The 13,137-nt window shown below is 47.0% G+C and overlaps 1 protein-coding gene across 1 annotated transcript in view; it reads right to left on the bottom strand.

The window, feature by feature from the left end:
• Nucleotides 1–13,137, bottom strand: part of LOC137542046 (deoxynucleoside triphosphate triphosphohydrolase SAMHD1-like) — a 90,183-nt gene that overhangs the window by 32,315 nt on the left and 44,731 nt on the right. Inside the window, exons 8-10 of the mRNA XM_068263653.1 lie at nucleotides 11,258–11,358; nucleotides 7,973–8,081; nucleotides 4,448–4,539 (exon numbers count right to left, since the gene is read on the bottom strand). Coding sequence (XP_068119754.1) covers nucleotides 4,448–4,539; nucleotides 7,973–8,081; nucleotides 11,258–11,358 — 302 coding nt within the window. The remainder of the gene's footprint in view (nucleotides 1–4,447; nucleotides 4,540–7,972; nucleotides 8,082–11,257; nucleotides 11,359–13,137) is intronic.

The raw sequence follows: 13,137 nt of genomic DNA, 5'->3' as shown, positions 1-13,137 counted from the left end.
CCGTCCCGTGCCCTACCTGGGGCTTCTACCAGCTCTCTGCAGCCGTCCCGTGCCCTACCTGGGGCTTCTTCCAGCCCCCTGCAGCTGTCCCGTGCCCTACCTGGGGCTTCTACCAGACCCCTGCAGCCGTCTCGTGCCCAAGTTGGGGCTTCTACCAGACCCCTGCAGCCGTCCCGTGCCCGACCTGGGGCTTCTACCAGCCCCCTGCAGCTGTCCCGTGCCCGACCTGGGGCTTCTACCAGCCCCCTGCAGCCGTCCCGTGCCCGACCTGGGGCTTCTACCAGCCCCCTGCAGCCGTCCCGTGCCCGACCTGGGGCTTCTACCAGCCCCCCCCCTGCAGCCATACCGTACCCTACCTGGGGCTTCTTCCAGCCCCCTGCAGTCGTCCCGTGCCCTACCTGGGGCTTCCACCAGCCCCCTGCAGCCGTCCCGTGCCCTACCTGGGGCTTCTACCAGCCCCCTGCAACCGTCCCGTGCCCTACCTGGGGCTTCTACCAGCCCCCTGCAGCCGTCCCGTGCCCTACCTGGGGCTTCTACCAGCCCCCTGCAGCTGTCCCGTGCCCGACCTGGGGCTTCTACCAGCCCCCTGCAGCCGTCCCGTGCCCGACCTGGGGCTTCTACCAGCCCCCTGCAGCCGTCCCGTGCCCGACCTGGGGCTTCTACCAGCCCCCTGCAGCCGTCCCGTGCCCTACCTGGGGCTTCTACCAGCCCCCCCCTGCAGCCATCCCGTACCCTACCTGGGGCTTCTTCCAGCCCCCTGCAGTCGTCCCGTGCCCTACCTGGGGCTTCCACCAGCCCCCTGCAGCCGTCCCGTGCCCTACCTGGGGCTTCTACCAGCCCCTGCAACCGTCCCGTGCCCTACCTGGGGCTTCTACCAGCCCCCTGCAGCCGTCCCGTGCCCTACCTGGGGCTTCTACCAGCCCCCTGCAGCCGTCCCGTGCCCTACCTGGGGCTTCTACCAGCCCCCTGCAGCCGTCCCGTGCCCTTGCAGTCACTCACGGATCCCCCAGCCCACAGCCGTCAGCTAGTTTTGTTTCAACGACAGGCCCAACACGCGTAGCAGGACGCTATTGTGGACAGGAGCGTGAAGAAGGAGACGCGTGGCCAGGCCTGCACAGGTGCATTAAGCCTGTCGGCAAAACCTAAACAAGCTGGCGGGACAGGAAGATCCGTGAGTGACCGCGAGGGCACGGGATGGCTGCAGGGGGCTGGTAGAATCCCTAGGTAAGGCCTCATTCACATCTAAAAATGAAAGCGCAAGCGTTTTGCGTTTTTGTGCACAGTTTTTTTCCCCTCCGTGCGCTCCACTGTACTCTTTTGAAAAAGCACTTTTCTAAGCTCTCTGCCAGAGCGGTTTTGAGATTCACTCCCTGACGCAAGTCAGGAATTGAACTCTGTGACCCGGAAAAGAATAAATACAATGTATTTATTCTAAAAACCGCGAATGCAATCGACACATAAAGCGGTTTTGTGATCGTTTAGCGCTCTTTCTATACCTTCCATTATAGAAAAAACGCCCGCAAAATGGTACAGGCACTGCTTTGCTGAACGCACAGCGTACAAACCGCACTGATATGAACCTTCTCATCGAGATTCATTGCACAAGCATTTGTGAGCAATTTATAAAAAAAAATAGCCTGCGCTTGAAAAAAGGCTGAAAACGCCCCTAGTGTGAACAAGCCCTAAAACTCTTTTCTCCCTAGCTTAAGTATCCCTTTAACCGCTTGAGGACCACAGGCTTAAACCCCCCCCCCCCTAAATCCGCCACCTCCTGGAAAGTCATGGAATATGGCCCCTCCCCCGGGGATTTCAGGTGGATAAAAAGATCGTTCTGCCGCGCTGTTGCAGCCAATCAGCTTTGATTTTACTGCTTAAAGGATCATTTAAGGTTAAATAAAAAATGTTTTACTCACCTGGGGCTTCTACCAGCCCCCTGCAGCTGTCCTGTGCCAACACAGTCTCGCTTGAATTCTCCTGTCCCTGCCGGCAGCTACTTCCGTTTTCCACGACAGGCCTGGGACGGTGAGCGATTCTTCGCGTTCCTGGCTGCAATAATGCCCTCTATACTGCTATTGCAGCCAGGAACATGAAGAATCACTCACATTCCCAGGCCTGTCGCAGAACACGGAAGTAGCTGCCGGCAGGGACAGGAGGGTCCGAGCGAGACTGCGAGGGCACAGGACAGCTGCAGGGGGCTGGTAGAAGCCCCAGGTGAGTAAAACTCTTTTTGTCTTAAGTGTACCTTTAACATAAGTGAGCAATAAAAAAAAGCTAATTATTTTGGCTTCAGAGTCTCTTTAAAGAGAACCAGAGAGGAAGCACCCTCATGCATTTTATTACATTTATCAGTGGGAGCATGACAGTAAACACCTACCCTGCTTTTAGTTTTATTCTTCTCAGTCTAATCTATCTGTTATCAACTGTGATAAGAATCCACCGACTATTCAGTCAAGGTTTGATCTGGAATCATTATAGCTGAGTCACTCCTCTGTGGAGTCTTTTCAAGCCCAAGCCTGCCACCTCCTGGCTCAGATTTCCTACTCAGAGCTGTTGACATGGGAGGGGCTGTTGCTGCAGAGAAAGAAGCTCTGAAACAGTGTATCTGTGTGCAGTGTGCAGCCTGTCATTATCTACTGTATGCAGTTTTATTTTTATGAGAGACACTTCTGACAGGCAGCCACACAGCATACCAGAATAAAAGTTGAAAGCAGACAGATGAAAGGCTGCAGCAGCCCTGCTTGTCTATAGTCTCAGAGGCTAGACAGCACATCCAGAACAACTCATAACCCGGAAGCAGAACAGGTAGGAGCCGGCGGCCATATTGGATATTTCCTGGAGCAATAATGCAGTGGCGCACGGAAGGGGTTGTTCTGGGTGTCTAGAACACCCCCCTGCCTCGAGACCGGAAGTGGGGCTGCCGCATGGCCTGGCCGGCTGGGGAGAGAAGACAGAATAAAATGATGGAGGCGCCAGCCGCGCCAATAAGGGATGCGGGAGCCGGCTTTATTCCTCGCTCCCTCCCTCCGAATGCCCCCACCTGCGGTGAATGTGTGCCCGGCTCCCCCATGAGTGTGTGCGCAGCGGAGCGGTAGGTCCTCTTACCGCAGATCAGGCGCACCAGCAACTGGAGTCTCATGCTTCCTGTTTACCATGACGTCACAGGAAGCAGAGAGACCAGAGACTTGCTGGTGCGCCTGATCTGCGGTAAGAGGACCTACCGCTCCGCTGCGCACACACTCATGGGGGAGCCGGGCACACATTCACCGCAGGTGGGGGCATTCGGAGGGAGGGAGCGAGGAATAAAGCCGGCTCCCGCATCCCTTATTGGCGCGGCTGGCGCCTCCATCATTTTATTCTGTCTTTTCTCCCCCGGGCAATCTTCTCCCCACACAGGGGCACCTTCCTTCACCTATCTAACTTATACTGGGGGACATATACCTATCTAATCTATCCTGGGGGGCATATACCTATCTAACCTATACTGGGGGGCATATACCTATCTAACCTATACTGGGGGGCATATACCTAATCTATCCTGGGGGGCATATACCTATCTAACCTATACTGGGGGCATATACCTATCTAACCTATACTGGGGGGCATATACCTATCTAACCTATACTGGGGGGCATATACCCATCTAACCTATACTGGGGGGCATATACCCATCTAACCTATACTGGGGGGCATATACCTATCTAACCTATACTGGGGGGCATATACCTATCTAACCTATACTGGGGGGCATATACCTATCTAACCTATACTGGGGGGCATATACCTATCTAACCTATACTGGGGGGCATATACCTATCTAACCTATACTGGGGGCATATACCTATCTAACCTATACTGGGGGGCATATACCTATCTAACCTATACTGGGGGGCATATACCTATCTAACCTATACTGGGGGCAACTATATGGGCTACCTATACTGGGGGGGGACCTATAGCTGGCTACCTATACTGCTACCTATACTGCGGGCACCTATACCTGTCTCCACGTTGGGGGCGCATTTTACGCCCTCACCCTGGGTGCAATTTAGCCTAGAAACTGCTAGTATTTGGCTCCACCCACACCATATTTTGGCCACACCCACACGCCACTTTCAGGACCCCCCCCCCCCCCCCCCTGGAAATCCTGGATTTGCCCCTGTAATGGATAAAAAAAACACTCAAAAAGGCACACCAGAGTGGCGAAATTATCAGGTAGAGCATTTATTCTTTACAAGCTATCAACTGATATGTTTATTTTGTGTGAATCGTTCATCTCTGGTTCCCTTTAAGGTATGCCTTCAAGCTTTCAATATTTTTTTTGTAGTTATGGTTTCCTGGATACAACTCAACAAGTTTACATTCAAACATCTAAGAATACCTTATATTAAGCAGAAAAAGAGTGAATATTCATGGCAACATTTCGAATAAAAAAAGTGATAAGATTTACATTGTCTCAATAATGTTGCCAACTTTATGCTGGTACGCCCTCCGGTGAAGACAGTTCCGCGTGTGAAACATGTCATACAGATTTCCCACTTCCTGAAAAGAGAATAAGAGTGGGTGTAAAAAGCAGCTATACAGAATGCAGCTGTCAGAAATACAACCAAAACATCTCATCTACCTGCTCCACCTTACAAGACATGTAAAGCACAGTACTGAAAGGCAAATAAAGACATCAAAATATTTCTGACTGCACCCAATCCCAAACGTTTGTCGGCTTGAGCTAATCTCTACCACACCGTACAAATAAATAGTTTCACTAGTGTGCATTATTTTGCTTTGCCTTTGCTGCATGAAACCTCCATTCCTCCCAAGGGACCCTACTGTCCTCCAGCTTTGTCACCTCCTCTCACATCCAGGACTTCTCACGGGCTGTCCCTCTCCTTTGGAGCTCTGTCCCACAACCTGTCTGCCATGCACCGTGCATGAAAACCTTCAATCGTAGTCTGAAAACACACTTATTCACACAAGCCTATAATTTGCTATAGGTAGCATTAGAAGTTCACTTCCTTTTCCAAAAACTCCAGTTTCCTTTCCTAATGTTTCCACGTCACTGCCCTCTATATTGTAATCTAACAAGGGCAGGGACCTCCTCCTATAGTGTCTTATTTTGCTGTAATTTACCATATGAACGTGTACCAATTTTAGTGATATCTCAATTCACACATTAAAGGGAACCTAAACTGAGAAGGATATGGATTTTTCCTTTTAAAATAATACCAGTTGCCCGACTCTCCTGCTGATCCTGTGTCTATAATACTTTTAGCCACAGCCCCTGAACAAGCATGCAGATCAGGAGCTCTGACTGAAGTCAGACTGGATTAGCTGCATGCTTGTTTCAGGTGTGTGATTCAGCCGCTACTGAAGTCAAAGAGATCAGCAGGACTGCCAAGTAACAGGTATTGTACCACTTAAGGACCAGGGGTTTTTTCTAATGATCGGTGCTGTGTAGGCTCTACAGCCCGCAGCACCGATCAGGATTGTGGGCGGGCGATCAGACTCCCCCCCCCCCTTTTTCCCCACTAGGGGGATGTCCTGCTGGGGGGGTCTGATCGCTGCCGGCTATTATGGAGTAGCGGGAGGGGGCTCCTCAAAGCCCCCCTCCGCAGCCATTTCCGCCCTTCCTCTGCTTACCTCCCTCTCCCTCTTCAGCAGTAATGCGCAGGACGGAAGTCCGTCCTGTGCCTGATAGGATAGGCTTCTGCCTATCAGAGGCCGGGGATCGCCGATCTACGTCACGGCGCTGCTGCGCAGCAGCGCCGTGTGATGTAAACAGCGGGGATTTCTTCCCCGCATGTTTACATTATGCGTGCGAGCCACGATCGGCGGCTCGCACACTGTTCCCGGAGACAGTTTCCGTGAACTAGCATGGAAAGGCCGCTCGGTCGAGCGGCCGTTTCCATGCTATACTACTAACGACCCGCCGACGCCTATCGGCGTTAGGCGGTCATTAAGTGGTTAAAAGGAAACCTTTCACTCTCAGTTATAGAGGAGCTGTCAGCCATACCATCTCAGAAAAAAAACATATATAAGTAGATAAATACTTGCTCTACTTACATAACATATGAATTGCACTGTCCACGTTTTGATTTTAGTGATTTTTCTACAGTAAAAAAAGAGAAAATCCTTCTTAGCATTTCCCATTTTAAGTGTGGCTATTTTGAAGCCAATTCTGAGGTCATTTCCTCCCTTACTCTCCTCTGCCTGATTTGCACGCCCTTCACTATTGAAAGTGTATTGTCTCAGCATGAGAAATATTGACCAATCAGAAAGTAACAGAGGTGTGGGAGGGAAAACCTGGAGGGAAAGAGGCTTCAGCCAATCAGGCTGCATTAGTTAAGTCTGAGGGGGAAGTACAAAAGCAAAAAAGGGCAACCCAGCATGCCCTGCAACTTCCTTTTTTTGTGTACCAAATAAGAGTCAGGTAAACTGGGGGATGATCATTTATCAACAAGAAATGGAATAGTGATTTTAACTTTTGGATTGCCTGGTTAGCATCCTCATTACTTGTTTACCAGATAAAAATAAAGAATTGATTTTTTATTTTATGCCTAACAGTTACTTTTTAAGGTTCCCTTTAAGTATGTAATTGTACTTGTATGTTGTATTACTGGATGTCATGACTGTACAGTGTCTTGAACTTCTCATGTAATGTAATAATATAAATTATATTATATATATATATATATATATATATATATATATATATATATATATATATATATATATATATATATATATATATATATATATATATATATATATATATATATATATATATATATATATATCCCAATATTTGTTTTGTACTATGTAAGGCGCTACAGAAGATGCTGCCGCTATATAAATACCGCGCTGCAGTGTCCTGACGTCTTGTCTGCAGCTATGTGCACATGCTGGGAGCCGCTCTCCCACAGGATCTGACGGTATGCCACATCTTTAGCAAAGTGCCAGCTACCTCCAAGCGCACTATTCTCCCACTAGCCCCGCCTGCTGGAAGCCATACTGTTGTGACCGTCCCTCCTACAGGCTCCATAGTAGCACATGCATCGCTAGCCTCGAGGGTCAGTGACAAGATTTCTTCTGAAACACTGTGCAGAGAAAGGTATGTGTGGAATGCTCTTAAAGTGATAGGAACGTGGGTATAACCTGTATGTATGAGTCCCTGAGTTCAGGCACAATATAAGGCAAATGTGGCAGTGATTTTAAAGAGGAATGCAACAGCAGAGTAATGCAGCAGTGTGGAGCCACCCATCCTTGTGAGCACTCAGAGACACAAGTGCTTCTGATGCCTTCTGAGGATTCCCGGAGGCCCATTCGACAAGTTGGTTGAATAACTGCAATGGGAGTGACAGCACTGGATTGAGCACATGGAGAGAGAGGACAGGGAAGGCTCTATAGCAGGGCTAGGCAAACTACGGCTCGCGGGAGTTATGAAGACGACTCGTCAATACAGAGCCGGATTCCTGTCCTCTCATCCTCTTCCTCCCACCGTCCTTTCAAAATTGTGTGCAGCATGCAAAAATGCATGGAACTCACCCAATCGCTCATTCCAGCAGCAATCTCCATGGCAACAATGGTGTCATGTGACCTGCAATCAGTATTTACCACCATGTCACATGATGCCGCTGTAGCCATGGAGATCGCTACTGGAACAAGCGATTGGGCGAGTTGGTTCCTGAGGGAAACCTATCATAGTTGCAAGCTTGCAACTCTGCACGGGGGTGGGTGGGGGAAGAGAGCAGAGGGTTGCATTGTAGAGGAATGAAGCCCGGAGCCTGATACATTTGCCCATCCCTGCTCTATGGGATCCAGAGACTTTCCTCTCCATTGGTATCTAACGTTTTTGAGCTGCCTTCATTATTACTTTAAATATTATGGCTGGTTTGCAGCACGTAGAACACCCATTCTTTAAATACATCCTTAATATACCAACGTCATGTAAGCCATTTACAAAAACAGGAGGGCATACCTTATCCCTGGTACAGATGTGCTTCTTCTTACCAACTTCACACACTCTGACAAACTTCAGATATCGGTAATGATCAAAGTTGTTCTGAATACCCAGGTGATGGCAGTCCCTGTACAAAAGTCAACAAAAGTCACTTACTAAAAGCACACTGACAAGTAAGGGTTCAATGTTACACCATCCATCGCTATTACTGGTTTGTATTACCAACTATACACAGCGCCACAAGAGTTCTTTGTTTTTTTATAAACAAATTACACGAGCACACAGGACAATACAGAGAGCACACAGAACTATAGCACACCCCCTTAGAGAGTCAGAAGCTGAATTTTTTACCTTTTTTTGATGTGCAGCCATCTTCAGCATTAAAATTCACGCTGTTTTGCCGCATCCTCACGGCAGAATGAGCATTATTTCCCCCAGAAATGGCCTAAATACTGTGCAGGATTGCAGCATTTTGCTTCCTGGAAGAGGCAAAACTGTGCGCAGTAGCTCGGCCTCTTTTCCAGCCAATCTCCGCCTCTCCCAGTATTCTTTCACTGAGAGGTGCAGGGAGAGGTGGAGATTGACTGGAAAAGAGGCAGAGCTACTGCGCACAGCTCTGCCTCTTCATGGCAGCAAAATCTGCGACCTGGAAAGTCGTGGAACTTTGCTGGGCTATTTCAGGAGCACAAATAACTTGTTCTGCCATGAAATTGCAGCAAATCAGCTTGGAATTTAATGCTGAAGATGGCTGCACGATAAAAAGAGGAAAACTATTCCACTTCAGACTCAGGTACACACCATGCAATTTCCTGTCAGATAGATGGGTCGAATAGATAATTTCCGACAGGTCCGATCTGATTTCCGATCATTTTTATGATCGATTTGCATAGAAGTGATCAGAAAATCTATCAGAAAAATGATCGGAAATCCGATCTGTCAGAAATTATCGACCGACCCACCTGTCTGATGGGAAATTGCATGGGGTGTACCAGGCATTAGACAATGCACATTTAGACAGGACGGTCAATAGACAAAGCCGTGGACTAATTTGTTTGCACCTGGCATGACACTCATTGACCAATAGTAGAATATCGGTAAACTATCGGCTATCCCCGCGCCCAAATTACTGCAGCGCCTTTTTTACATGTACGCCTACTGGGCATGTGCAGACCATACTCTTACAAAGATGAGAGCATGGTCACAATAACATACTCAACAAGCTCTTGTAGAAGAGGGTTCCAGCGCTGACACTGTGGGCTTGAGGAGTCAGACTACTTAGGATATATCTATCTTTGCTTTTGTTATCCACATTAGCAGTAAAAAAAACGGTCCATTCCCGAATCGGAAGGGAATGGATTGGATGCGAATGGATCCAATGTTAACCTATGGATCCGTTTCCATCCATCCATGCGAACGGATCCATTCCACACGATCCGCTGAACGGACCGCAAGTTTCTTCCTGCAGCATTTTTTTCCGGACCGCTGAGCACAGCAGAACGGAAACAGATCCTGTAACACTGCACTGGTGCAATGAAAAACTGAACGTTTCTTCATCCTAGTGAAGTGGTGGTGGTGGTGGAGAAACGGAATGGAAGCAGCTTAACGGAGTGACAGAGTGAAAACGGATCAGATCTACCGGTAATCAGATCAGTTTTCACTGATCCATTTGCCACTTAATTGCCAGTGCGAACTGTGAGAACAGTGAGAACCTGAACTGAAAAAAAGTAAAAATAACTATACACAGGTCATACTTCCCTCCTGTGTAGTCTACTCCTCAATCTCCTTCTCCTCTTCTGCATCCCATTTGTCCACTGTGATCAATGGAATTCTCCGTCCTCCATTTTAAAAATGGTCATTACCCCATAACTGCTTCCTGGTCAGCACACTGTTAAACTGTAATATCACCCACTTGGGCCATTGGGAAACATGGACATTACTTTGCACATTCAGTTGTAACTGACAGCTGATGATATATAACTGACAGCAACTGGTATATTTCATTTCTGAAAAAATATTGTCAGAACTGGAAGGGATCACTGTAAGAAGAAAATGGTGAGCTTCTGAGAGGAACTGATGGTGAGATTAGTATGTAATATCCATTTGCAGCTACATCATGTGTTTATTTTAAATAAATAATTTTACTCGCTTCAGGTTCCCTTTAAGCAGACCTGAAGTTGAAAAAAAAACAAAAAAACTTGATATAATGAACTGTATGTGTAGTACAGATAGCAGCAAAGAAAAGAGTTTGTGTGTGTGTGTGTGTATATATATATATAGCATCATATGGTCATATTTGTAGTTTACAAACCACTTTAAGCTATAAAAAACACAGAAATAATGACCCTTTGAACTTTCCTGCAGTAAAGCTTTATCTCAAGCAAGCTATCTCTCACTGTTTCTTGTTTAAGTGCTTCAGAAAACAGGACTGTATTCTTACCCAGTGGGTCTAATAAGCTCAGAAAAGCTCTTTTGCAGGGATGTGTTCACGAGTAATTACGAGTAGCTAACTACTTAATTGCCTCAGCTGTGCGGCTGGGAGAGAGGGGGTTAATTACCCAGCTGTCCGCCGCTTAATGCGTATTTACAGCCTCGCAAGCGTCCACGACTCAATACCGCGCACTTCCTACTTTTGGCCAGAAGGAGGAAGTGCGTGGTACTGAGTTGTTTAACGCGTCCCATTGGACGCGTGCGAGGCTGTGATACGCATAGAAGCGGCGGGCAGCTGGGTAATTAACCCCCTCTCTCCCAGCCACACACCTGAGGAAATTAAGCCTCATTCAAATCACAAATTCGAGTAGCTAGCTACTGGTAATTACTCATGAGCACACCCCTGCTCTTTTGCATTGATGTTCTATTTCTTAGCCGTACTACACATACAATTCATTATTCTCATAAGTTTGTTTTCGTTGGTTTGCTTTGCTTTAATTTTCTTGTCACAGCTTTGAAAGATTGCTGAAAATGGCTACCACAGGTGAAACTCCTGTATCTTGGGAGTAAAAATGGACTTTCAGCTGTGATTAAATTTTAACAGCCCGCTGTGCAAACTTTTGAATTGAACAAAGTAAAATAAACATGAAATTTACCCCCAATGAGCTGAAATACAAGATTAAAAAAAATAAAATGAACGTAAGCCACAAAACCTGCTTGCGTACTTCATGACTGGAAAAGACTTTGAGCAGCACACAGCACAACAAATTCAATACACTAATATAAAAAGAATAAAATGCATAACATAATGCATAACATAAAAGTCAGTCAGGTGCAGTGCATAAAATATCAGCGTTATTACAACATAGGAAGTACCTGGCAAAGTAGTCCCATTTATCCACATCAATTCCATTCCTTTTGTTTGCCACAATCTCATAAAGGAAGCTTTTCTCCTCTGGACGACCCTTGTAAGGCCACTGGAAGAAGGAAACTCATTACATTTTGCAAGTACCTGGTTAACAAACGAGACAGGAACTGTAGATTTGTTCTTCACTGTCCATACATCAAACCACTGTATCATCATTGTCCTGTTTACCTCCTCTATGCCCAATCCCCCCCCCCAACACACACACACCCAAGCCTCCAGAGTCCCCTCTGTGTCACCACTTTCCCCTCAGTATCACCACCTGACATCCCCCCTCCAAGTGTCACCTCTGTCTCCCTGTTCCCCCAGTGTACTGCAAAAAAAGGGTCACTACCAGATAAACATTTTTTCTTAGAATTGTATTTAAAATCAAGTTTCTCAAAAACGACAAGGTCCTTTTGGAAATTAATTTTTGGACTTGTTCCCACAGAATCAAATTTTACATTTTCGGGTCGTTCAGAAGTCGGGTGTTCTCAAAGGAAAACTAACACAAAAAAAAAAAACAAAAAACAGGGCTGTGGAGTAGGTACAAAAATCCACCGACTCAGACTCCTCAGTTTAGGATTCCACCGACTCAGACTCCTAATTTGCATATTACAATCTTGTTGACAAACTATGTAACATGAAATTTATCTCTTAACTGCCAACGCTTAAGAATTTTAAAAGACAACTGAAGTGAGAGGGGATATGGAGTCTGCCATATTTATTCCCTTTAGACTAAAACTAGTCCTTGGTAAGAGTACTTGTAAAAGGTACAGACCGGAACAAAGAACATCTATCAGGCCCTAGGCAATGTGACTGTGGGTACATGTAAGAGTGATGTGCAGGTGCTCTGCAGGAGAATGAGGCGATTCTTCCTCTTATACATTCTTCATGTACAAACTGAACCAGGTTTATGGGTGATAGACAACACCTCTGTGTTCAATGTGCACAACATTCTCAGTGGATTCCCTGCAGCTCCGTGGGGAATGCATATGTAGAGTACTACTGTGTAACAAAGTAAGCCTGAGACAGATTAAATTAAAGTTTTATACATACTTGGGGCTTCCTCCAGCCCCCTTCAGTCTAATCAGTCCCTCGCTGTCCTCCTTCGCCACCTGGATCTTCTGCTATGTGTCCAGGTACTTGAGCCAGTCGGGCGTAGTGCGCATGCAAACACTCCACCGCCGGGAGCGTACTACATCTGTGCAGCACTATTGCGCAGGTGCAGAATGTTCCTGGCTGTGGGAGCGGCATGCGGCCGGGCAGCGCTGACTGGCTGAATTACCAGGACTCATAGCAGAAGATCCGGGTGGTGGAGGTGGACAGCGAGGGACTGATTGGCCTGAAGAGGGCTGGAGGAAGCCCCAGGTATGTATAAAACTTTTCTTTTCATCCGTCTTGGGTACCATTTAATTCGTAGTCGCCAAACCAAATTTTAACATATCAAATTTTTGATTTCATGAGCAAAGAGAGTGCATACATTTGCATAAATCAGCATCAACGCAGAATTATTTCCATCATTGACCATCTCTATTAGTGACACAGCTACACATTTATTCTTACAGCATAGATGTTTAGTATATATACTGTATAAAAGATTCTGTGCCCACATCATATATACTGTACAGTCACAATCACATGTGTATATCTGACTTTAAAAATACGGGGACTGCCTTATTGAAGCAGCACAAGTAACTAATTTTGATTGGTTTATTTCATTTTTGTGGCCTAAGCACAGCTATTACTGTATCCTCTAATAATAGGCAACTGTCCCTGCGTACAGGCAGGACGAGAGGGACGGAACCAGGCGGGCTTGAGCGGGCAGCCGGGTGTGCGGCGGGTGCGCAGC

Source organism: Hyperolius riggenbachi, chromosome 12, assembly GCF_040937935.1.
Source record: "Hyperolius riggenbachi isolate aHypRig1 chromosome 12, aHypRig1.pri, whole genome shotgun sequence".
In the NCBI taxonomy this organism is placed as follows: Eukaryota; Metazoa; Chordata; class Amphibia; order Anura; family Hyperoliidae; genus Hyperolius; species Hyperolius riggenbachi.
The sequence above is the reverse complement of the archived record's forward strand: the minus strand, read 5'-3'. Positions and strand labels throughout refer to the sequence as shown.